The sequence below is a fragment of the Stegastes partitus genome, unplaced genomic scaffold (assembly GCF_000690725.1).
Source record: "Stegastes partitus isolate 25-593 unplaced genomic scaffold, Stegastes_partitus-1.0.2 Scaffold1466, whole genome shotgun sequence".
NCBI lineage: Eukaryota > Metazoa > Chordata > Actinopteri > Pomacentridae > Stegastes > Stegastes partitus.
The window spans coordinates 151,212-178,346 of record NW_007579197.1 but is presented as its reverse complement, the minus strand read 5'-3'; the positions used below and the strand labels follow the sequence as shown (position 1 = coordinate 178,346).

General features: G+C 42.2%; 1 protein-coding gene across 1 annotated transcript in view; it reads right to left on the bottom strand.

The window, feature by feature from the left end:
• LOC103370679 (androglobin) overlaps positions 1-27,135 on the bottom strand; it is a gene marked incomplete at its 3' end in the record, with an annotated part of 36,500 nt that overhangs the window by 8,187 nt on the left and 1,178 nt on the right. The window contains exons 4-22 of the mRNA XM_008299808.1: positions 26,069-26,140; positions 25,670-25,846; positions 21,170-21,309; positions 19,399-19,485; positions 17,000-17,166; positions 15,006-15,082; positions 14,174-14,348; positions 13,642-13,739; positions 12,890-13,036; positions 10,352-10,397; positions 9,174-9,285; positions 8,917-8,980; positions 8,709-8,792; positions 6,425-6,533; positions 6,124-6,262; positions 3,920-4,037; positions 3,475-3,642; positions 2,236-2,374; positions 1,751-1,885 (exon numbers count right to left, since the gene is read on the bottom strand). Of these exons, the coding sequence (XP_008298030.1) occupies positions 1,751-1,885; positions 2,236-2,374; positions 3,475-3,642; positions 3,920-4,037; positions 6,124-6,262; positions 6,425-6,533; positions 8,709-8,792; positions 8,917-8,980; positions 9,174-9,285; positions 10,352-10,397; positions 12,890-13,036; positions 13,642-13,739; positions 14,174-14,348; positions 15,006-15,082; positions 17,000-17,166; positions 19,399-19,485; positions 21,170-21,309; positions 25,670-25,846; positions 26,069-26,140 (2,254 nt within the window). The remainder of the gene's footprint in view (positions 1-1,750; positions 1,886-2,235; positions 2,375-3,474; positions 3,643-3,919; positions 4,038-6,123; positions 6,263-6,424; positions 6,534-8,708; positions 8,793-8,916; positions 8,981-9,173; positions 9,286-10,351; positions 10,398-12,889; positions 13,037-13,641; positions 13,740-14,173; positions 14,349-15,005; positions 15,083-16,999; positions 17,167-19,398; positions 19,486-21,169; positions 21,310-25,669; positions 25,847-26,068; positions 26,141-27,135) is intronic.

The window sequence follows — 27,135 nt, the reverse complement described above, 5'->3', positions numbered from 1 at the left end:
CACCTTGACATTAACTTTCACACTCATGCTGGCAGACAGGTAACCACTCTGACAGAACACAATTTCTCTGTGTTCATGAGTGTGTGTGTGTGTGTGTGTGCGCCTGTGCACATAAGTGAGAGAAATGCTCTGAAGAGACAGCTGAATGATTGAATTTTCTTTCACATCTGGCATGTGGCAAAGGTGTCCTAAGATTCTCCCACCTCACATCCCTCAGCTCTCTTCTCAAATGGCCACCTTTCCAAATTGAACATTATAATGTGCCAAGGCTGGCTATTGAGCGATGAAGACCTATCATCTTTATAACCAGGGGGAGAACACATACAGATACACAAAGAGGCAAACAGGTAAGAGTGGAAGGAAAACAAATTGTAAAAGAGCAACAAGAAAAAGAGAGAGATGGGGGTAAGCACTGAGTTGTAGCTCGTGTCAAAAACATGCATGCTGGTGATTTTGATCATCTAAAATGCCAGTATTCCAGTTCTCAGCTTTCTTCTTAAAGAGGTATTAGACTGCTGTTGTTCCTCACATTTGACTTTTGTCATTATTCTAAGTGTCACTTTGAAAGCAACACTTTGTGCTTTGACTAGTCAGTGAATAAAATTTGAGCGAATTTAACCGTGACAGGCCAATTTCATAGAAGTCGAGCTGCTGAGCCTGTCTGCGTGTGTTTGTGTGCTCACGGTAATGTCCGCGTAACCACCAGCGATACTTCTTAGCACTGCTGGCGGATGGGTTTCATAATGATGTGAGTATTTTGGACGTTTGGGATGCTTAAGCCACAATTTCAAGCCATAAGAAATTAGGCAAAATCTCACTGATGCTAGAGTCCAGTGCTTTTTTTATTTTTCTGTATTAACATGAGCCCAAATTTGCAAGTTTTTCAGAGAATGACAGCGTGTTGTGCCAAGAGACGGCAGTTAGTTTCTGGCCCTGGCAATAAACAGAGAATGTCAGGATAATATGTCACCTCCAGTGTTTGCTCAGCAATCAACTCTGGGAAAGCTTCACTTTACAATAATTGTCGTTACATCACATCTAAAACCAGATTAAAAATGCTTCAACTAATGCTGAGAAAAATTTCTAAATGGCTGGCAACCTCCACAAATGTAAAAACTGGCAACTAAACAGCAGAACAGAAACATTGCTGAATATATTGAGAGAGAAAAAGAGCCGCTCTGCTTTCTGTTTAGTGTCAGTCTTTCGTAGATGTGTTCCTCTGTTTCCCCGTCTTCTCTACCTCATCTTTCTCTTGCTGTCACTAATGAACGGTTTTGTTGTTGATGCAGAAATGTTGTGAGCACGTGTGTGTGTGTGTGTGTGTGTATGTGTATCCCCTCTATAGCTACCCTTCATCTGTCAGGGTGTGTTAGTAAGAGTGGCAGTCTCATCAATACATATTTGTGCCTCTGCTCAGAGGCTCACTATATGCCATCAGGCTAAATCAAACAATGAATGCAAGAAGCAGAAGACAGTTTGCTTGTGTGTTGGGTGTTTTTCGGACTCTAAATAATAATCTACAAATGAAACAATGGCTGTGTTTTTTTCACTTCTTGTTTTGTGTTTGTTTTTCACTCGATTAAAGCCTTTCTGGCCTTCTGCAGTTGTTACAGATGTGTCAGTCCTTCTTTCATACTACACTAAAACAGAAAGTAATTAAAAGCCCTGTCTAATAACATACAGTGTTTCCAAAAACTGATCAAAATTACCAAAATGAATACATTCTCTGTGTGTGTGTGTGCATGTTTACCAGGTTTTGAGGCATTAAGGACCTCTTGCTCCAACTGCCCTTTGAATCCAGCCTGCAGAACGGGGACTGCCTTGAGCTCCTTGTCTGTTGGCTGCCTGTCTCTCCAGATTTCTGGGGGCTTTAAATCTGCATCTACTTAACAGCAGAGTGACAGCAGGGAGAAAAAAAAAAAAAGAAAAGCAAGTTGTGGGTGAAAATTAAAATATGAAAACTATTAAATATGATTCAGTGAAACACACTGTTTAAAAAAAAACAGAGATAAGTATTGGAATTAATTCAGTTTACAGCCGTACAGCTTTACTTTGATGTCAACAGGCTTTTGGTTTAGAAGGTGTCATGCGGCGCTTAAATCCACATATTTTAGCAGTTTTATTTACTGTTAAAGTGGAATAAATATGCAGCACAGTCGATGTAAAGCTTGACTGATAAAATTCCAAGTTTTAGGTATTTACTTAAAAATGTTGTATATAAAAATTGGCACCTACATGCAGGGGAGTATTCTTTAGGGTCATGGGCAGCGACTGAGGGGTCAGCGGTGAGGGCCTGTACAGCCAATCGCTCGTCTGCTGTCAGCTTCCTGCCCAGAGCCTCACACAGCATGTGGTAAACTGCTGAGTTAAATACCTGCAGACCCCAACGCACAAACAACAACACTGTAAATATGATCATGACAGTCCATGTATACATAAAACATAATCCATGACCTCTATGAACCAACAGTCTTTCCTGTTGCTGTTAGGATCCACATTAGTCATGACCTTTACATATTTGCATGGATGTGTATGAATGTATAACATACATGTAAAAAGTAGTGTGCTAAAATGAGATTTAAGGTGTCATTCTGTGTCTTTGTTAAACTTCACTGTTCCCTAAAGATAAAGAAGCCACAGTCTTGTAACAGAAAGGCTGTCTACCATGTCCACTGGTTTAGGACTGTTGTAGAACAGTCTGCATTGGAGCCATGCAGTTATCAGACAATAATAACATCATGGCTATTGGAAAACAAAGTCACTTTTACCACTTTTGTACAATAGCTAAACATTGCTGCTAAAAAAAAACAGCACAATAAGCTAAGTCGTACCTCGGATCTGAATTTTAACACAATTTATCAAAACAAAACTAAATGCATGGCCTTATATGAGCAACATACATTTCTTGACACACAGCTCTGGCAACTGTCAGTCACCTGCAATGTTAGAAATTAGAATGAGGCATTCATTGCAACTATAGTCTAACTCAGTGGTTCTCAAACTGGGGGTCGGGACCCCCATGGGGGTCCCAAGATAATTTCAGGGGGTCGCCAGATCATTGTAAAAAAAAAAAATAAAGCCTACTTTTATCAAATAAATGTGTATCAGGGCTGTCAAAATTAAAAGTGTACACTTCTTCCCACTCCTTTATCGAACTTGTTAATATTATGATTTGATTATGCAATATTATTATTATTCTTTTTTGCTCTTTTTAAAATTGTTTTCTCTTTTTTTTGTTTGAAATAAATTCAATTCATTCATTCATTCAAAACAAGGTTCATGTAAAGAGATCAATCTGTGGAGTTAACACATTAATTTTAACGCTTTAATGCATAAACAACAAAGTCATTACTTGTGATATATTAAAAATTCATATTGTGGGCTCACGAACACAAACTTATGTTATCTTGGGGGTCGTGGCTCAAAAAGTTTGAGAACCGCTGGTCTAACTGTATATTGCTATGAGCGAGCTACCTTGTAGTGTTCCCATTTTTCCAGGGCGGTGCTGATGTTTTGGGGACAGTGAGCCTCTTCCAGGCTCTTTCTAAGCGCTGCCTGCTCCTGCTCATCACCAAAGGAAGTCACTAGTCTGCACAGGGCCCTAAAGATGGACGACGCCTGCTCAGTGAAACGAGCACTGTCCTGTTAAAAGAGGAGAGTCAGCAGGTGGCAGAGAATGGCTGCAGTATGATATCATGAAAGGAGGGATATCGACTGGTCTGTAGACCAACGGGAAAGACACAAGCTACACAGTTTTTCCTTTACATTACTTTCGCTGTGGTGGACCGTATTCACATAAGTATAAAATGGAAAAACTGCTGTTCATCTTTCTAAAAAAAAATCAATAAATGACGACTCAAATTCACACAGGGTGTAGAGTCTGTTTGTATTGCTATCATTGTCAACAGGCTTCGTTCACCTTGTTTCCGAGGTGTGACATGACGGTCTCTTCATCCCCAAAGATGAACGGTGTCTTGCTGCACAGGTGGACATGGTAGCCCAGCGGTGCGCTTGTGTGGACGCGTAGCACATGGCGCCTGAGGGGCAAAGAGAGGACAAATTGCATTTTGAAGACAAGCACACATAATCTAGGTTTGCTGCACGCTATTAATTATTCTAAAACTGCGGTTCACGGCCCTTTTGGCTTGTGATCCTCAACAAGAGGCTAAACTTGTACATGGCAGGTCGGGTACGCTGCCACCACTTCAACCAAAGAGTGTTGCTGCCTAGAAAAACACAAGCAAAGTACAGAAAGATGAGAAATAAAAAGACTATTTGTGTTGAAGCAATGCTGAAATGACCCCTCAGATTTATCTTGTATCTCATTCGGATCAACTGCTTTAAAGACAGTCACAAGACAGCCAAATTAGTGTCCAGTGTGCGTGCTGAGAACATTAATGTCTGACTATTAGGCTGCTGAAACGATAAGGAACAAACTGTAAAGAGCACAGAGATATCCTGCAACCCTGGGTCTCCACTGTGGTTGGTAATAGTAAAGACACAGTGAAGCGGAAAATGCATTAAACAGTCCACATTACGCTGAATAAAATCCCTCTACTGTCTTAATAGTAGAACTACTATATCTCTGTCAAGTAATGCTGACTGGGTCCAACAGTCAGATGTGCCGCAGCCTAATGTCTTGTCTGCCAAGTGCCAAGCTGAGTTCACAGAGCCGGGTCAGGCATGAGAGTGTAGAACCCAACTTCCTTGGCCCCATTTGCTTTACATAATTCAGCCATCACAGCCTAACTAGATAGATGAGCACTGAGGCGGAGCTGGGCTAGTGCTGCCGAAGCACACAAAAGGGAAACGAATGGGAGAGAGCGAGAGATGAGGCGTATGGGAGAGAAGACGGCGAGAAGAAAAGTATAGAAAGTGAGAGAAAAGAGAATACAAAGGAGTGAATGCAAAAGTGAGTAGATTAGCACAGGAAAAACAACAGTGTCAGTGGAGACGCGAGAAAATAACACGTGTGCAAAATAGTGTTCCACATATACAGTAGGTGGACATAGATAAAGAAAGTGCGTGAACGTTTTATGAAAGGATTTCTACCCAAAAAGCCTGGACGTATCAGTTACTCTGTCTAAAAAGGAGAATACTACGGGCCGAATGGGCATGGTAACTTGAGTGCTATGTGTGTGATTATGGCTCAGTGGTAATTGCACTGCTGCATACCTGCACCTGACCCCAGAAACTAGGCCCTCTGCTTCTAGGCCAAGTCGCACCCATTAATAGAGACTAGGACAGATGCTTTTTACTTCTTTTCAGAGCATCTGAGGTAGGCAGATATCCTCTGCTCACTCCATGATGGCTTTAAGTAGATCTCTGTATAGATTGACGCAGAAGATCTCAAGGGGGCTGTACAGGAAATGTACACATTTTTAGAACAGGTTCTAATGATGGAAATCGTACATCACTTTGGGTAAGTTTGGGTTATGAGGCGTAAATGTTAATGTAAAAAAAAAAATGACGTGATATAGGACGATTTCGTTTGGGTACAAAACTCAATGACGTAAAATTGCGCCAGAGAATTGCCACATGAATTTCACAAGACGGGTAATGAGCATGCAAATCTCTGAGGAGATTAGATCGGTCACGAATGCAAAGCTTTTGGCTCTTCTAGTATGGAGTGTAATATTTAATTAGCCTTACGTGGTAATACCAAGATTTCAATATTTTTGGTTATATAGAGGGTTGCAAGCCGGGTTCTCCGGCTTCCTCCCACAGTCCAGACACATGTTGAGGTTAACTGATGATTCTAAATTGTCTGTAGGTGTGAATGTGAGTGTGCTTGGTTGTCTGTCTCTAAGTCTAGCCCTGTGATAGATTGATGACCTGGCCAGAGTGTCCCCTGCCTTCGCTCTAAGTCAGCTGGGATAGACTCCAGCCCCCCATGACCCTAGTGAGGATTAAGGTGTGTATCGATAATGGAGGGATGGAGGGATGGAGGGATGGATGGATGGATGTTATATAGAAACAAGAATCACAAGTGCTATCAAATCAAATCGAATATGGTAAATAGCACACAATGTCATACTGTTGTAATGCTTACAAACATGATCCAACCTTTTCATTTTGACCAATATCGGCTACAATTCTCAATAATCATCAGTGCTGACCTACCCCGGGGGTAAGCTAAGCACAGCTGCCATTGAGGAGGTGGTCTTGATGGTGAGAACTGGCAGCTCAGAACGCACACTTGTCCAGCAGTACGGCAGGGCGGAGAGGCCGGCAAGCCTTTGTGCCGCTGACATGTCCTTTTCTATGAGGTGTTGTCGAGTGGAGGAAATACATACTGGTTTTACACTGCAGTCAAATATCACAATAAGTCAAAATCTTAATAATAATCATGCCATGGAGAGTTACAAGTGCTTCTTCTATCACTTGCACACCAGAAAATCCTTGCGTTTGTGTAAGTTCTTACTCTCCTTGGCTGTATCTCCCCAGAGGAGAAGCACTGTGAAGCTGATGAGGATCTGTGAAGGCTGCAGACTGTCCACATACAGGTAGTAACAATCTCTGACCTCTAGACACTGGAAAGAAACAGACAAAAACACGCTGCCGTTAGTTAACCGTATGAAGGAAAGTGAACACGCGACAGAGAGAGAGACACAAAGCCAGGGGGAGGGATGATGGACACACTGATAGAAGGGTGGCTTAGTGGAGGAGAAGATGGGAGAAAACACAGAGGAGGGAAGGCAAGACTGGAGTGGAGGGGGTAAGGGAAAGAATAAGAACAGATAGATATGAGCAAAGCGAGCTGAAGGAGCATTTGAGCTGGCAGCTCATTAACGGGGACTAAGACGGTGAGTTTTGTAATATGACAAAAAGCAGTGGGTGAGGGGAAGACAGACAGAGAACAAGAGGATGAGAATTCATACCTGTCCAGACAGAAAAGCAGAATTCAGCGCTTTTTACATACAGACATGCAAACACAACCCCACATAGGCACGAAAAACTAAACAGGACTTTACAGTTACAATTGTACAGATTTTTTGGTTTCTAAAGACGGGCATCTAGCACAAGAATTGCTTTAATCAAGGCTTCAAATGTAGCTCTATTTCTGCTGCTTTGGCCTCAGGGAAGGGGGTCATGGTTAAATTAAAGAAAAAAAAAATCCTCATCATTAGTATAGCTTTGCAAAGCTTCTTATCATTAAATACACTGCACTCAGAAAGCTTAGATTAATCATACAATGGATTCCATTTGTTTTGTTCTTTGACCAACAATACCCCACCATGACAAAGCAGACATAGTTTTTACATTTGGAAATGTATTCAACTTTAACACTGGTATATCTAATGTGGTCAAATATCCAGATCCATAACATTGTAATTTACATAAAGAACCTTTGGTAGCAACAGCAGAAGAAAAAAATGAAAGAAAAATATCTCCAGAGCATGATGCTGCCACCCCCGTGTTTGACTGTAGGGATGGTGTTACTGCAGTGATGCTCAGCGCCTAGTTTGCTCCACACTGGGAACTGTGGCCAAATAGTTTAATCATCAGACTGCAGGATTTTGCTTCTCATTGTCTGTCTCATTGTTAGGTGTCTTTTTTGCGAACTCAAAGTGGGCTGTCATGTACCTTTTAGTGAGGAACAGCTTCCATCTGATCAGTCTATCATAAAGGCACTGATGATTGTCTTTCTGTAAGGTTCTACCATCTACATAAAGGAGCTTTGGATCTCAATATTCAATTTGGAGGGGGAACCTGTTCTAAAAAGACTGATCCAGACTTCTTCTATTTGAGAATGATGCAGGCCACCGTGCTCTTGGGCACTTGTAATGCTGCAGAAACATTTTTGTATACTTCACTAGATCCGTGCCTTGACACAATCCTGGCTCAACCTCATGGCTTACTTTTTATTCTGACATACACCAACTGTGAGACCGTACATAGCCCAGCCTGTGCCTTTCCTAACTGTGTTCAATGAATTCAGTTAGACAAAGGTTGACTCCAGTAAAGCTGTAGAGGCATCTCAAGGACAACTGATCTCAATTGCAAGTGACATAACGAAGGTTATGAGAAATTATGTAATTGGAATATTTCAGTATCTTAGTTTTATTAAAATAACAAAACACTCCAAAAACCTTGCTTTGTCATTGTGGAGTCGGGTAAAAATTAGGAGGAGTCATATCCTCCACCGTTTTATTCATCTATCTAAGGATGCTCCATTTGCTGATGAAGAGCATGAGATGACATAAACGGCTCCAACATTGTTTAAAGACTGTTTGTCAAGTCAATTGTGAATTTCTCTGTTGTCTTTTCTTGTACTCTACAATAGAGTGTTGCCTTCACAGTAGCACAGACTGTAAACAGGATATGATGAAAGTAGAATCTGTGACATGGCCCACAGGTGTCTAAAAGGACGAAGCCTGGAACTGAGTTTGGTAGTTTCCTATTTAGCTGAATCCCATTTAGGAAAAGGGATGGATCTGAGAGGAATCCTGGAGCTGAGGTGGGATGAACAAGTGGCAACCATCCCTAAATTTGAGGTTGACGAAGGGGCAGCATAGTATTTTATTTGCTTTGTGAGATACTATGTTATGTTAGTTTTAGGCACTGTATAGGTACAGATTTGCTCTCATACTGCTCATTATTCATTGGGTAGATGGTTACATGTACAGACTTAGATAATGCAGAAAATACACGTTATTTTGCAACTCTTAGTGTGCACATGTGTTTCTGTGTGTTTGCATGTGTACTTCAGGGCTTGCTACAGCAAGGGATCCGGAGGTAGGTGATCCAGCGCAGTTTACTCCTCCTGTAGTTTCAGGCAAGATGGTGCTCTGCAGACAACAGTTCAGTGATTTGTGATGTATCCAATACAATTACCATTTATGTGTCAAAGCACAAACACAACATTATGTGGGAAAGTAATCTGAAACTGTCATGTCGTGATACATTCTGTACCTTAAAATATGATTTCTGGATATGATGCGGATAGACCTGTGGCTTATGAAACACCCAGAGTAACCTGGGAAAAAAAACCCAAAAAAACCAAATGGATGACAGTTATTTGTGAGCTTAAGCAATGACAAACTTAATCACATAATGTTTTCGGCTGCTCAACCATCCTTTTTTCACGGCTGTCCATGATTTTCAATTGGTACAGTATGTTTGCAGGGCACAGGAGTATATCTGTGTCGACATGTGCATGTGTGTCTTACTGAAAGCATTTAGCAAAGTCATCCAGGTCCACCCAGGTCTTCTGTAGGATGGGACTGACAACAGCGGAGGATTCCTCAGCTACACGCACTGCAATTGCAGTTTGGGGCATATCTGGAAGGAAGGTTTAAATTCCATTTAGGGGGACGCCAATTACGATTAGTAATGGATTTCTAAACATTTTTCTCAGGTTGGATATGTGGTGCAAGGTAGCAGTTACAGAGTATGCAACCACCTAGCTGATAGATGGATTACAAAGCAAAGTACTTTGTTTATTACCATTCATTATTGCTAATACAAATTGGCAGCATCTTTATAAAGGAAAAACATGTCCTTTTCACGCTGAGCATCATCCAAGCCGACTGCTTGTCATGCCATACTTATTGCCAAGTGGGTATGGTACTGCCTGTGAAATCTTCCATTTCAAAATGCTGTGAGTAACAAAATCCTTTTCCTCCTCTGACTCATAGCAAGTTATCATAGACTCAAATCATTATCTTAAACACAGTGAGTCGAATTGGCCAAACTCCCACATAATGGCATAGTGTAAGCACACATGCACATCCATACTCCCACTCACAAACTCCCACTATCTCAATACATGCAGTGCAAAGTCATAGACATATGCGCACAGACACACTCTCCACCCCTCAAAAAAAAACCACACACACACACGCACACATGCACACACACTCACACATACAGTCTGCCCCCGAGCTCTACTTAAAGCGAGAGTCTGATCAGAAAGTTGAGGCGGCGAGGGCCAGTGTCTCTGCTGCTGAGCAATGGTGGTCTGCTAACTCAAACTGCAGGTGTTACTAAGCAACTAAACGGAAAAGAGAGAAGGCAGGGAACTGGCCGGTTGTCACAAGGCATAATTTCAGTCCTATCTTCTTCGAAGTGTCTTGCCCAACCCAAGGAGGCATGGAGAGAAAGATAGAGGGGAGCGGAGGCAAGAGATGCAAATACTTCTAATCACATTAATTGGGCTATGCTGCACAGATGCTGTTCAAGTCAACCAATTATGAAGACCTTCACTACATTTGTCATTTCCAATAAAACAGAATTAATGAGCATCTACTCATTCTGGTGGTCTATACTGGATCTTTTGCGCAGAGACGGTGCAGATTTTTTTGCAACATGAATTAAGGGCCTTGCATTGCAAAGAAACAGCTTTTACCATTGGAGATGTCATCATCGTCCTTCTTCTTGTCCTCTGCAGTAACCTAAAGGGACCACGAGACAGAAAGAGAAAAAAAAAAAAGAGCGAGTGAGGGAGGCATGAACTGAGTTGCTGACAGAGTAACACCATCAGAGATGCGCCTCCACCCTCTAGTGATTCCATGGCAGCTGTGGTGTTGCGCCATTCTCGCCCAACACCGAGAGACACAGTTTAATGTGACAAGGGCTGCTCCTCCCCTGCTAAAAAACACCACCAGGGAATACCAGCTCTAATTTACTTCAACTGTCAGTGATAGATGAGGAGTTATTATGTTGTTTAGCAGGTTACTTCTCTTAGAAGGGAATTACTCAACAGCTCTGATTTCACACTCGTCTGCCCGGCACAATACAGAAATATAGCTAATGAGTAATTAGCATATCCTTCAAATAAATGCAATATACTTCTGTATGAGCAAGACAGGAGATGGTGTGGTGTGGAAAAGGCTGTTCAGGGCTAAGGGCGAGGAGTGGCACACCTGTGTCACATAGCATAGCTGAACTTTCCTCAGGGCCCCTTCATCTTTTTTTCCTCAAACAATGCTTCCTCGAGGGGAAATCTGAGTGAATGTCCAATAGTTAACTCAGCTCTGAATAAGAATTATGTCTCTGTGTCGTGTAACTTCAAAGCAACCCCTGCCAAGACACTCCGATGAATCAGACTGTGGTGTGTGTGTGTGTGTGTGTGCGTGTGTGTGTGTCTTCGTGTGTGTCTTCGTGTGTGAGTCACCACTTGTGTGAATAAGTACCCAGAGACCCAGACAGACGGAAAGAGGCATTGTGATTGGGAGGCACACTTGACCTCCTCTCCACCACTATAGCAACACCTTCCTGCAACAAAAATGTCAATGCGTACGTGCTTGTGAGTGAGTGTGTGTGTGTGTGTGTGTGTGTGTGTGTTACCAAGAGTGCATAAAACTTTGAGTCGAGCTCCAAGGCATGGTATGTCGTGTCCACCCACAGCATACCATTTTATTAGACTGCTTGTCTCATACGTGCACAGAAAGGGGACACTGAGATGGACAGATTTTACACAAAAGGCTCCTGGGATTTTTAGCCGCTGCTTTCGGAGGAGAGGGCGATCTTCTTCTGCGATCAAACCGCAGCCACAGGTTGATGGCTGGAAAAACCTGCACTCTATGAGGCGTTATTCTACACAGACAGATTAGAGTCTTTGCTCTCAAAGGGATTCTCTCCACATTTCACATTTTTTTACCCTGATGATTTTCTCCCCTCGAGAACTGAAACTATGGCGCTAAACTTCAACTGTAGCGGCGCTTTGGTGATTACCCACATTCCAAACATATTAAAGTTAAAACGGCATGCTTACACCGAGGATCTAATGCTTTAAGTCATGCTACAGTTGAGTGAGTAGACCACTGAGGGTATTAGGAACATCATGTGACAGCACCTTCTTCTATCCTGGGAGCTAGGCACAGAGGTTGATTCTGTCGGCCAGGGTCGATAGAAATAGAGGGAGGGATCAAAACAGAAAGAAAAAAAACACAAAAAAACTTCAGCACGTGACCTGCCATGTGCTTGTGAATAGCGGGAACACACACCCAGTATAAATGTGGCACACATGACGCATACACAAACCGATGTGCACAAGGGCCTGCGTGCGCACACATCAAACGACACATCAAATTAGCATGTCCACACTGCCCTAACCTAACTGCTCTATAACTGGTCACAGTTACACAAGAGGGCGATTAATATGAACTCTATTTTTTCTCTCTATGCTAGGAGTGAAGTGTAATAATGAAGCCCCCAGGAGACGCAGACACTGATGGCTCACCATCTAATTGCACTGCTTTTTTCATCAGCACAGTACACGACCTCTCCCTGTACGAAACCCTCGCGCCCCGTTCACTACCACCACACACCAGAGATTGTCTTTTTCCATCTCCCTCTGTTTCTTGCTACGCTTTCATCCCTCCCTGTCCAGCTGTCACTCTCCTTCCCTTCTTTTATTGTACCGCGCAGTTGTCCGCCCTGTTTATTCCTCGCAATCTTTTGCTTCTGTCCCCGTCTCTGTGTCTCTCCCATGCTGCTGCTCTGAAGCCCACCCCCTGTTTATTTCCCTTTCCTTGCTGGTTCTCTCTTTAGTGCAGATGTGCCCCTGGTCAGTAGTGGCCTGGCTGGGAGACAACAGAAGTGACTTTGAGACTGGGGGATGGCAGCCTTGTTGCCACTGACACACAGAGTTACTCTGTTGAGCCTTCAACTGCATATTTACAGGGTAAACAGAGGGGTGAGGAAGCAGGGAGGAAGCAAGGAAGGGAGGAAGTAACAAGAGGCAGCCACATTTTGGAGACAGCTGCTACTATCTTTGTTGTTTTTGACAAATAGCATTACACAAGGTTTCAAAGACTCTCAAAGCTACTGACAGCAATTTCTATATGAAACAATGGTTTTCTGTAAACAATTATCTGTGAAATGCTAAATCCACACATGCCAAACGAGCAAATAAATGCCACGCCTGAGCAGTTATACGTACCTGTATTTTATCAGCGCTGTTTGGTGAGCTAGCAGTGCGTTCAGCTGCATCAGGCTCAGGGCCTCCTCGACATTCAGCCTCCCCTTCCTCAGTAATGGACACCAGAGGGGATCCATAGGAACACTTCCCTGAAGCGTCCTGCTTGGCCTTTCCCACGCTGAAAGACACGTTAATGCAATACATTATGTTATGTGCAGATGCAGGACATGCAACGTGTCCAATCATGACACACACGCATCTTATTTCATGGTAGTAATTTTTGTACAAATACACCATATCGTCTACAAATGAGTCAGACACGCCACATTACCAACATCATGTAACAGCACACCAGCAATAAACTGCTTTAATCTGATTTAGTTTTTTTGCTCCTAAGCTTAAGCATATATGAAAACATTTCTTTTAGTCACTGTGAAAGCAGCTAGGTTGGAGCAAGTCTTTATTCTTTAATACTCTGTGGCCTTGGACAAACGAAACCAAAAAAATTGTAGAATTATATATATATATATAATTGCTTTGTTGCACTGAAAAAAAAAAAAAGGAAAAAGTGATGCTGGAACAGTAAGTACGTGCCAAAAAATGACGATAGCGACCATGTACTGTATTGATCCCCACGTGGAACCTGTTCTTTCCTCCTCAGGGCGGTCAGGGTGCATGTTAGAGGACCAGAAGACTCGTTGCAGAGCAGAGGAACAGAAGTACAGAAAAAATAATCTCATTTAGTTTCTCGGTTTTAGATCATTTCAGTGTACGCACAGCTCTGGGAGTGCGCCACCGCTGCTCTTGACACGGTCGGAGAGAAAAGGGCTGGCAACCTCAATGAACTGCTCTGGTTTCGACAAAGGAATCTCTGCGAAAGGAGAGAGAAGACGAAGATGAAAAAATCCTCTACACATCATGCCAGCACTGTTTTATCACACTGAATTTTTACTGCATTTTCTGTTTTTCACTCAGAGATCAGCTGATGTCAGATATGCCTGAGCCAGCAGCTATTTTGAAAACTGAAATATTGTAGCTGCCCTCCTCCTATTTTCCTTTTCAGCATGCGGTACTGTATGCCCTCTGTACTGTATGTTCCAAATCTCCACCATTAACACTCACTTTTCGTTCTAGTCATATTTATTTATGACATTCACCTACACGCTATCACATAATTTGTGCTTTTTTATTTGTTTGATATCCTCCCCTGCATCCTCCTCCTGGTTTCCCTTTACCATCTCTCTCTCTTTATTTTTTAATTTTAACATTTTTGATTTTCCACTTCCTCCTCTGTCTTTCACTCACTCTTCGGTTCAGCAGTGACCACAATCTCCTCGCGCTGACGGATGACTTTCCATTGGGGCACAGGTGGAGGTTTGGGTGGTGCCTCCAGCTGGCACGCGCGAGTCCTAGTCAACAGGACAATATGGTTGTGCAGCGAGATGAGGCCGTGGCGACGAAGGCATTCTGAGGAATTAGTCTGCATGACAGCATGACAGCATACAGACAAATCCAGAGAAATAAACACACATGCAGTAGTCACATATGAGCTCTAAAAAAATTTTAAAAAACAGGTGAAGTCAAAGAGTGAGGAGGGGATTCTGATCCAAAATCATACAAGTGATTGAGAGGACAATCCTGAAAACTGTTCTCCGATTAGTCTAAAACAAAACAAAGCGAGAAAAAAAAAATGAATAATAGACCACAGCATGGCAAAAGATCACAATCAAACAATGTTTTATCTCCACCACCCACTGCTACAGTGTTTGAGTGCATTTTAACATTCTTGCGCTATATAACAGAGGTGACTATGGCAGGAGACATTTTAAAAACACAATACGTTCAAAAAGAAACCAGGATCATACACGAGTTCAACTGCATTTTTCTACATTTCCACCGCTTAGGTCATTGATGCATGAATTATTCATAAAGGATTCTGGCCATATTGCAATCACACAATGTGGTATTTGCATCAGAATGTGAATTTGTTCTGCTTTCAAATCTGCATTGAACATCTGACTGCAGTCCACAGCAGGTGAAATATAAATTTCATGGATGTAAATGTGTATGGCTGAAGTGTAAAACTCGGTCAGCTGTGTGTCTATGCAGCCATCAAGTGAGGAGTGATAAGACATACAATGAGGCCAAACCGCAAGTAGTAGTTCCGTAGTTGAAAAGGGTAGTAGCTGGCACACACCACGACCTCAGGGCCACCTGAAAACACACAAAAAAGAACAACATAAGTACAAGCAAACACAATAGATATGTGCAAACACATATAAGCGCACACATCGCAACACTGCATATTATCACAGCATGACTGATTTTACTGAGAGACTCAGATTAGTAGACTCTTAGTAGAATAACTCTACAGACATACTAAAAGTTAGTTAAGCTTTCAAATCAATCTAAAATTTAACCCTGGAAATGTGGGGAAAAAAACACTGACCTACACTGGTATAAATAAAAAAACAAGGCTATATCTAGGATATGCAGCGCTGCTTTCCTCTATAGTGCATCTTAGAGTATATCATATAAAAGCACATGGGCCAGGAGACATGGAAAATCAATTTGAAGGGCCGTGGTGAAGAGACGGGAGAGCTGCTAGGCTAATATAAAGGCTACACATTAAAAATTGAAGAGGGAAGTGGTTCTCACACTGCATAGTGATTTATGCATTTCAATGGGATAGAACAGTGAGCACCAAAACAGTGAGAGAGAAGGAATGTGTAGATCTTTTTTGCATGTGTGTGATGAAAGCGCCATGTAGTGCATTTCACGAAAGCAGAAACGGCCTGTGAAGTACTACCGCATGCATGTCATCACATTACGCTAAAATCTGACACTCGGATTATTGCAAACAAGCGGGAGTGTAGAAACGTGTGAGGGACAGTTTACTCTCAGAAAGAGCAGATGGGTCAATGTGAGAGCAAGAGAGAGAAACATTTTTCATACATATGGATGTCCAAAATGACAAAACATCCCACTGTATTTTTATTATATATTACTTTGAATAACTATAATACAGAAGAGTTTTGAAGTCCTTTTTCTTGCCACGTCACCCTGAAGCCAAACTTATGTCTCTAAAACTTGGTTTGTGGAACACAGCATCATAATGTCCAACATGGTTATCATGCTAAAGCTGATTGAAAAATGCATTTAAATTACAAATTCCTTTTAAACTTTATTGTAAAGCCTTTAAAAAAAAAGCCTTTGTCTGTGCTACTACTATGACCTGAAACAACTCCAAGCCGCACACTCTTTTCTGAGGACATGTTTCAATCCGATCTTCATCAGATAACCACACTTGACTCTGGAGGCTCTTCTGCCCTGCGGGAAGACCAAATAATTCACCCTTTTACTGCTCCCTCTGCTGGTTTATTTATGGTTCCACCCTACACGCATTAACCGTCACTGCACTCCATAATACATGAGCTGAGGAAAACAGGAAGTGATGCTTGAAGTAACAGGAAAGAGGCAGCAGGTAACTGTCTGACCGACCACATGGAACAAAAAATGTTGGTATTTTGCAGTATGGCCCAGCTGTGACCTGAGGAGTAGAGACTGTCTTGTCCTGAAATAAATTCCCAGACTGTCGTTGTTGGAAGGGTTGTTTCTGCAGCGTAAGAGAATGGAATCACTGATAATTGTGAGTTTCTGTTGATGAAATATTCATTGCTGTGCTCCTTACTTGAATTATTGATGCAGAGAGAGTAAATTCTAAATATAAATTGCTATCTAAACATAGATAAAGACACTTATCTCTTTCTAGTTGTATCTATATCTTTATCTCTATATCGACATCTATTATCTAACCCTATATACCTATCTGTAGCTACATCTACCTGTCTATCCATCTATAAATACATAATATATTTACACAGATACAGACACACAACACATAAATATAATCCTAACTGCTGACGAATTAATTATCTGAGGGGCAAAAGTACTCTGTGCATGGAAATGATCACAGTAATGGATGATTGATTCAATTGACTTACTCGATTAAACATGCAAGCAGAGTGTGTAATTGAGATGTATGTCAGCATGTATACATAATTGGGTGTCTTTCTGTGACTGTGCATCTGTGTGTGTGTGTGTGTGTGTTTGGTACAGTTTGGATCTTACTTTTCTCTATCTCCGGCAGCTGATTCCCGTCGTCCCGTAGGGTGGAATCTCTCCCAGTAGCTGGATCTGCAGTCTCAGGCGTCGTCTCAGGCAAACTCTCATCCAGGTGTGTAAACTCAGGAATGGTGCCGTGTAAGAAATCCCAGATTCTTTTCGTGTACATTGGCCTGAGAGGAGGGGGGGAAAGAACATGATTTTTTTTTTCCAGTCTACAGCTTTATTGTTTAAGCTTTTTTTCAGCTTGCAACTGATTTGCATCTTTAAGAGGGTTTTGTCTGGAACTTCTCCAGAACAAGAATTCCGCTTGTACACATGCAGACGTGCGCTGATGTCATGTCATGATGCGCTGATGTCAGGTATTTGTGTCTATATTTTTAGCTTACACACTGAAGTCCATTTGTGTTCAATCTGGGTTTACTGCAGTTTCTGCTCCTGTTCTGTCCCTCGGTTTGCAGTACAATAGGCGACAACACATCCTATGGAAATCACTGACTTTTCCAACATAATCGATCAGATTTATACAGCGCTTTTCTAGACACTCGAAGACACTTTACACTGTCAGATGTTCATTCACACATTGGTAGCTGCAGGCAGACTGGGGCCCGGCTGCCATTCTGCCCTCCGACCACCACCTCACCACCTCATTCACACCAGGCAAGGAGGTGAGGTGCCCAAGGACACAACGACCATGACAGAGGTTACCGGACGGAATCGAACCGTCGACCTTCCAATCATTGACCGACCCGCTCTACCACCTGAGCCACAGGCGCACTTGGGGGGGATTTGAAACAGGCGGTACACAGAAACCCTCCAATATTTCTCCTGCCATTGAGAGTTCAGAAAGTGGCTTTCAGAGACTGTTGGACAATTATGCAAAGTGCTGACAAGAAGTTATCTCTGCTAGAAGCGACAAAATTATCCTCAGAGGCCACAGATTAACATTACATCTACTGATATTTTAGTTGATTTAATGATACAACTCAGCAGTCCTCACACTTTTATCTGTAGGCACAGAGTCAAAGAGGATCAGATGTTTGCTTGTTCAAATAAGAAGGAAGTAATTTAGGATGCACTGATTTGGCAATTCCAAACCCAGTGACGTATGAAGGCGGAGCAAAAACAGTATCTAGCAGTTGGTTCCTTGCTTTGCCTGGCTGGTTCCTTACTTGGTGGGATTTATGGCTCATTTTGGCTCAGTCTGATTGACAATGTGAGAAAAAGCAGCAGTAACACTGAGCTAGTTTAATGAACCAGAAACAGTGAGGATTATCTTTACATGTGATTAGCAAGTGTTTTTAGATTTGAATGGCATCTTTTTGATTCTGAAGAAGTCATTCACACAAAAAACATCTGTCTTTGCTCAGTCATCCAATCATGATCATTTAAAATTCAAAGAGTGCATCCTGAGGCTGTTTTTTTTGTTTTTTTTTTTACTTTTGAGGGTTTCGTTGCTGATTTTCATTCTGATCCCATCACTGTAATATCCCAACGAACTGTGATTATTTTCAAAACGTCCCACTGCTGCCTTTTTTCTGCAATCAGCTGTTTACAGGTAAACCTCCAAAAGCTCACCAAAATCCCACCGTCTAACATGTTCCTCCATTTTGTTTGTTTACTAGGTGTGGATAGTGGCAGCAGTGGCTTTTAACAATAATACTGACAAAAAATATATAATGATTCTAAGTGTCAGCCTGAATAATCCACATTTTATTTTCATGATGCCAACCAGCTGCCATTAGCGACAAATATCACACTGGCACAACCAAAAACAAAACAAAAAAAGCATCTATAAACTAGACGGTAGATAGTGAATCGGATAAGATAATATGTGTGTGTGTGTGTGGGTTTTTGTGGCTACAAAACAGATGACTGTAAATCCGTGTGTTGTGAATCAATCTGAAACACAAACACAGTCATGCGTAATGCCTGTACGTCTTGATAGATTCCCCAGGCGACCAACTTAAAAACAGCCAACCTGCTGAGCTAGAGACAACAACACTCCCCATCTCCACTGCAAAACACTGCTGCCCCATTAAAGTTCCATCACTGGCAAGCTGAGACTCCTCGCTTTACACTGAAACGTGTACTCTCTCAGTATATTTCCTTGCTCCAATCTTAAAACTCCACACATCTTCTTCCCAAAGAGCAGCTTTCAACACAGCCACGATTCTCTGCATGGTTTTGCGACACTGTGAGTGCACTGCGTTGCACGGCCTTGAAGTAAAATGACCAGATGTTAGACGGTCTGTTTGATTCTTACTGTGTATTTTAGAGAGGACAAAATGAAAAGCAAAGGGAGAACATGACGCATTTAAGACAAATGCCTATAACAGACACAACATATCAAACACAGAGCTTAATGGAGATTGAAGAGTGGAGTCAATCAGTGGGAATCTTACCTAATTGTACTGATCTCTGGGATCCAGCTGGTGAGCGCGTGAATAACGCTGAACTCGCCTATCTCGTCGCAAACTTCTGACACTAGCCTGAGAAAACAAACAAAAAAAAATGTAGGCAAAAGTGTAACAAACCAGAGGCACCACTCACCAATAGCTACACTGGTGGCATCTTTCTCAAAGACACTTGTGAGGTCATTACTTCATGCATGTCACCTTCTCTTTTCAAAAGCAGTTTGTTTGCTGTCTTTATATTAACATCAGGAACTACAGAAGACAGCAGAGGTATTTTATCCTCCGTCAACATTGATGTGTCATAAAAATGTGTGTTTGTGGCAAATATATATACTGGGGAAGAAGAATATAGTGAAATCATGATGCACCGTGACAACATGATAGAGGTCACCTGCATTGGATTTTTGTCAAGAACGCAGACTCTACTTACCTTCTACATTTTGAAGTTTGCATTATGCAGAAAACCTAATCATGCTCTATAAATTATTTTAAGAAACTTTCACTCAAAACAGATGTCTGCCGCTGCTCAAATCGAACCTCTTGGGATCCTGTGGCCAACCTGTCCAGTCCACAGTCATGCTCAAAGAAGTGACGTCAACACAACTTCACCAGTAATGCCTCAGTTCATAATCACTACAAAAACGCTGCTTAGCACCAAAATGAAAAGAGCCCTCTAGTTTTTTGTTTTTTTTTCCTCAGAAAGCCCCAGCAGATACCTGCGCAAAGTTTGGTTCTAGTTCAGTACGAAGAACTTTCACTATGACTTATAAATGATTCACCAGGAGAGAGACTCTTTTGTTTCCTGTCCTGGATGAAACATTTATGCCTCGACCTTCTGTGGACACTGGAACAGCCACCTTTACACACGCCATGTTGCCCCATCACAGACATCAACACTGTCTGGCACCAAACTCAACACAGATTAGCTCGGGTGAAGGTTTGGTCAAGTCAGCTAAAGGCCCCCCTGTGGGGCTTCCTGCACACGTGTGTGAGCTTTAAATTGTTTAGTACTCTTACTTTGCACAAATATGCTTGATCGTGAAATAACTTATTGAACCCCAGCTTTGAGATTGTCTAAAGCAGGGGTGCCCAATCCTGGTCCTCGAGAGCCCCTTATCCTGCATGTTTTAGATGTTTCCAACACACCTGATTCACATGATCAGGATCGTTATCAGGCTTCTGCAGAGCTTGATGATGAGCTGATCATTTGAATCAGGTGTGTTGGAAGGGGGAAACATCTAAAACATGCTGGATAGGGGCTCTCAAGGACCAGGATTGGGCGCCCCTAGTCTAAAGCATTTACTACATACAGTATGGTTACAGATAAACTCGCACTCTAAAAAAAAAAATTAGCAAATATTTCCTCATAGTTCTGTGATTTTAACTAGATTTTAAAATGAAGTTTTGCAGATTCCATTAATGTCCTTAATGAGATAAGGGTAAACCATTCTCAATAAGTATATTTAATAGCCTGCCTTCACTTCTCTCCATGCAGATGCGATGGCACTGCATATTAATGCTAAATCACTGTATGTGCTTACCTGTATACTGTTTTACTTGAGCAGGGTGAGTATAAAGAATTAATGTGCATACTGTGTGTTGTTGTTTTACAGAACATTAAGCTGCTATTTAATCTACTTGGAATAACGTTGAATCTGTTCTAAAGCAGATGCACATTAGGACTGTAGCTGTTCCAGCTCCTTGGGGTAGTACTAAAATGCTCAAAGAGATTGTGTTGTTGGAATGCGTAGTAACTCACTCTGTGTTGGCCACTTTAATTAGAGCTTTAGCCAACAGCATTGGCCACAGCTCTGACTGACAGGTGGAGGCAGGGAGAAGCAGGTTATTGTCTTCATCAAATGGCATGAAATCATCTACTGTTATCTTCCTCCAGCAACCCTGAAAGCAAGGAATGAGGAGGAGGGAGTGAAGACGTGGCGCAGCAATCAAAGCACGTCAAATACTCGGTTTGACAAATTACACAATCTCTGGAGTTTTCCAACTGTGTTCACACCACGACAGCTCATGCAAACCTTAAAAGAAAAAGATGACATTTTCAGAAATATGTTTATTCATTCATACATGTTTGTTTTTGCCGACAGTCGTTTAATATGAAGCTACCGGCTCGGTGAAGAAAACAGATAAAGGTCAGCAGGGCAACACACAAAAGAGGCTGGAAAGCTACATAAAACAGTTAAGTAAAAAGAAAAAAAAACAAAAAACATGGGGAATAGGGAAAAACAAATATAAATCAAAGAAGGTAATTAAAGACTGAGAGAAACAAAAAAGCAAAATGGAGACAGAGCATGAGAAAGCTTACGGAGAAAGAACACAGGCACTGGAGGGGTGAAAAGCCAAAGAACACAAACAAACTGACAACTGACATGGGAAGACACAGGACTACATGTACACCCAGAACTGGTTGGGAAACAAGACACAGGTGAAACTAATGAGGATGGAGCAGATAAACAAAAAAACACCAGAGACGCACACAGCAAATAGCTTCACAATAAAACAGAAAGGAACTAAAAAGTAAAACACAGAATCTCACATAGACAGACACACACTCAGAAACACACAGGATGCGATCTTACAAAACACAAACCAAAACTGCAACAAAACCCTCAAAAACCATGACAGACTGTAACAAAATCCACCGACCAGCAGCTCGAAATCTCACTAACACACACTAAAAAACTTATTTATTTATTTGATATACAAACCACAGTGTATAAACGACAAGGCACTGATTTATGGTAGATTATTTTGCCAACTGGAGCCAGTCATTTTTAGGATAACATACATTTTTAGGTCAGCACATGTGCAGAATTTCTGATGAAAAATTAAAGATTGAAACAGCAATTGTTTCGTACAATGAAGCCAAATACATCCTACTCATTAACCGCTTAGGTGAAACGAATGAGGCTGTCTCTATTATTTTTAATTACAGACAGAAATGCTCCTTCCCTGGGTCCCAAAATTCCCAAAATATAAATTCTGTTTGGAAAGCAGGGGCCGACTTAATCAAACTGGCCAATTAATGGATCTAATGCTGTGCATTTTTCTCATTATCAGTATTGTACTTTTTCAGATAAAATACATGAATCTACACATGTGGCCCTGGTGCAGCTACCTCTCTCTATGTGTCCTGGTAATGCTTAACCCCTCTTGAACACCTCACAGCAACTAGTTAATACTGTTCTCTACTATGTGCAGTCTTAGTCATATATTTGAGCTTCTGTGTGGTCACATTTGTAATTTGCATTCAACACCATCATCCCGGTTCTCCTGCAGGTCAAGCTCTCCCAGCTCAACGTGCCAGCGTCCACCTGCAGGTGGATCACAGACTTCCTGTCTGACAGGAGGCAGCACGTGAAGCTGGGAAACACATCTCGGACTCCTGGACCATCAGCACTGGATCCCCTCAGGGCTGTGTTCTCTCCCCTCTGCTCTTCTTCCTGTACACAAACAGCTGCACCTCCAGACACCAGTCTGTCAAACTCCTGAAGTTCACGGATGACACGATCCTCACTGGGCTCATCTCTGATGGAGATGAGTCTGCCTACAGGAGGGAGACAGAGCGGCTGGTGTCCTGGTGCCAGCTGAACAACCTGGAGCTCAACGCTCTCAAGACAGTGGAGATGAATGAAGACTTCAGGAGGAACACATCCCCACTCCCCCGCATCACCCTGAGAGACTGCCCAGTGGACCCTGTGGAGTCTTTCTGCTTCCTGGGCACCATCATCACCCAGGACCTCAAGCTGAAGCTGAACATCAGCTCTCTCATTAAGAAAGCACAACAGAGGATGTACTTCCTGCGGCAGCTGAAGAAATCCAGACTGTCAACACAGTTGATGGTGCACTTCTACAGCTCCATCATCGAGTCCATCCTCACCTCCTCCATCACCATTTGGTACACTGCAGCAACGGCCAAGGACAAGGCCAGACTGCAGCGTATCATCCGCTCAGCCGAGAAGGTGATTGGCTGCAATCTGCATTCTCTCCAGGACCTGCACGCCTCCAGGACTCTGAGGCGTGACCCCTCCCACCCTGGACACAAACTTTTCCAATCACACCCCTCTGACAGGAGGCTTCGGTCCATCAGGACCAGAACCTCACGCCACAAAAACCGTTACTTTTTATCTACCACGGCCTCATGAACAAGGCACAGGACCCCCACGGACCCCCTTCTATATCTGTATAAATGTAAATAACAATATATCAAAACAACACTGTTCCGTGGTTCTTATTTAAATTTAACTTTGATTCTTTGCACTATTACAGTTGTTTGCACTATTACAGCTATTTTTATTTCTAGTTACTTTATTTACTGTATATTTATTATTTACTCTACACTTATTGTTGTTTTGTTGCACCAACCCACCAGAACAAATTCCTCTTATTGTGTGAACTATACCTGGCAATAAATCTGATTCTGATTGTCAGACCTGAGTCATGCACTGCTTTAAGTCAGGCAGAGCAGAGGTGTGGTCATACTCAGCCTCTTTTTCACATTATCCACCACCAGCTGATTAATAATATTCATACGAGCCTTCACAGCCTTACAATTCTCACTTTTTCTTGGCTGATACCTTCAGGCCAACGCTGCTTGCTGAGAGCTCCTCCTGCAACTCCACTATATGCGCTGACTTTCTGCTATTATTGCCTCAACTTGGATCTTATGTTAGCAGGCATGTGTGAATCTCTACTATAGCGTATTATGTAATGCCCTCACATCATCACAATAAGCACCATAAGTGGCCTTTTCTCCCCAAGCCCCATGTGCAATTCCAGCTATTGATTCAGCATCCTCCCAGAATTCTTCTCTCCCAACATTAGCTACCTTATGCTTGCATCTCAGAATGCTGCGTTGTGTCAGAGCTTGTTGTTTGTGGGGCCGTCTGGGGGAGTTTCACACCGCTTGTAGGGAAAAGCAGCACAAGCAGGCGATAATGTGACTGACCGTTCACAGCTGTGCCTCTTGTTATCTATCAGAACAGTGTGCACACGTAATGCAAGAATCTGCACGGCGCAGGCAGCCACACTCCGCTTCTCACTTGTTCTTCCATTTTCCTGTCAAACCAGTGCCCAAAGCAGGAGCTTGATGTGTTCACACACGGGGTGAAATACAGTGCAAAGGGCCACGTTAAAGGAGAGATAAAAAAAAAAAAAAGCGAGAGAGAGACAGAGACAGAGTTGTAGGATTGTAAAAAGCAGGACAAGAAAATGAAAATTTGATGAACACTTACGTCAGTGTGAGAGAGAAAGTTGAAAAAAAAAAAGAGAGAGAGAGAGGGAGGTGTGTGGAACAATAAAGGATCAGATGAGCAGGAGAAAAGAAGTCGTCTAAGAGCAAAAACAGAAAAGGAAATGAGAACAGAGGATGGGGGCTGGGTGCTTAATGCCATCTCAACAACCATCTGCTAGCGTGCTATGGTTGGCACGGGGACTGCTGCCTACAACCGTGTCATGCTTGTTTGTCAAGAGTCACAGTGTTACAGAACACCACCACTTTTAGCTCTGTCTTTTTCACTCTCTTGCTGACCCAAATTGTTGTGCAGGAAGAAGTTCCCTTTCTCTGAGAAGACATAATGATGTAGTGTCCGCTACTTAGAGATCTGTGGCACATACTGAAGCTCACAGGATAGCGACGACGAAGCCGTATCCCACTGCAACGATGAGTTTTGGTATGGAGCCAAAGAATCTGTAAAATCCCAACACTCAACACATAATCAAAATGAATGACGGTGCCATGCATAAATTCCTCCCTGCCGACAGAGTCTTGCTAAGTGTAGATATCTAACTTGAGCCTTGCTCTCTGAGAAGCAGCTGACTCCTGTTAAGCCTTATCTATTCATCAAGCAATGTATGAAGCCCCAGCCACTTTTGGCACAGCAGCGAGACTGATTGATTTGAGCTCTGAGAGGATAAGGCTCTCTCATCCCTTCCCCCCCTCCATCCATCGGTCCATCCCCATTCCGCTCTCATCTGCTGCATCCTGTGGGGTCTGCTGAACAACGTAATGCCATCTTATGCCACCAAACTGCGCCCCTAGAAACGTGTAATTATCAAAGAGGCATTGTGAGGCGGTGAATTTCTCCAGAATATTTGGATTTTCTACCATGTCCTGCATTTTGGTATTAAGCTCAAAACAAAAAAATCCATCTCCTTTTAAATGAGAACAAACAAAACCTCCTCTGGTTCCATAATTATGCGGGAATATGTGTTTGCATTTATGTGTGGATTATGAAAGGCTTACCATCCAGTAAAGTCTGACCACATATTTCCCATAGCTGTTGTAGAGTGGCACATGACCTTTCTCCACCTCACAAAGCGAGTAGATGTGCTCCCAAGGTCTCCAGTCATCTTGCTCTGTTGACGCAGACTTAGACAGCGTCCATACAATATAGATCTCACTGATGATCCATCTCATCAGCTTGATGGAACACGGAGAAGAGAAGGGATAGAAAGAGAGAGCAAAATAATTATGATTCTACCAATCTTTAAATCTATTGACTGAATGATGGGGGGGATGAGGGAATTGCATTGCTGCAGTCTAATTCATTGCTGTTAGTCAAACATCACTTTGTTGACATCCAAGCACTGATCAATACTGGCTAAGAAAAGTCAAAGTGAAGAACAAATGTTGAAAACTAACCTCACTGCGAAGCAGATGATCGTTGGGAAAGACCAGGTCAAAGGTCATCTGATTGTTGACAACAGTGATGTCCTAAATAAAAGCACATTATTAGTTTTCCTGTAGGCACATTGACCTGAGAATAATTACACCTTCACAAATAACGGACCGAAAGACCGTGCTCAGGCTGTCATACAGTTTATTGTTGTATGTGTCCAAAACAGAATCATTCATTATACTTGCGCAGTGGTCAACCAGCTTTAGAAAATTGATGTCACAGGTCATCTGTTTAAAATAGAATGAATTCGTGGCCTACATAATGCTTCCCTACACATCCCAGGGCCTAAACTGGTCCAACCTCGCCTTGGCACTCCCAAGACTGCATCTGTGATGAATATTTGACTACCAAGTTAATAGACCCTACCATGTTACTAATTAAAAACAAATTAATGGGTCAGATGATTGTGAGACAGATTGGCTGCAGGAATGGAGGGCTTTTGTTTTCTCCCTTTGCGGGCAACTCTAAACAAGAGCTAGACTTTACATTATTTCTGTAAATAATATCCAAAAATCTAAGGAATACAGTTTGGTGTAGATTTGAAAGAAAATCACAGAAGAGCCGCTGCCTGCTTCTGCCCAACTGATTCCTTTTTTGTGATTAGCCCGTGCTCCTCTTGTATGAAATTAACGAAATGATTCTGACATCTTGAGTGGAAAGGCAGCGTGTGACCTGGCAAGGGCTAATTCGAAAAACAGGAAGCTTCCAGTAATTGCTCAATACTGCACTGAGACAAGGGTAACAGAAAAGTGGAGTGATGCAATTAAAACTCCTTTGGAGGTGACTAGAGAGCATATTTCCTTAACTACACTTCACAGTGTGGCAAAGACATATGCTTTGCTAAAACATGTAAGGCTACACAAAGAAAGCATTGTGTCCAAACATATGGTCCAAATGTGCTCATTGTACAGTGGTACAGGATACTAAAACAAGCTAATGTGTGTTTTTGTATGATCAGGTAACAGTTAAAATACAATCAATTGACCTAATGTCAGCTGACATAAAATCATAGCATCTCCAATATGTGTAA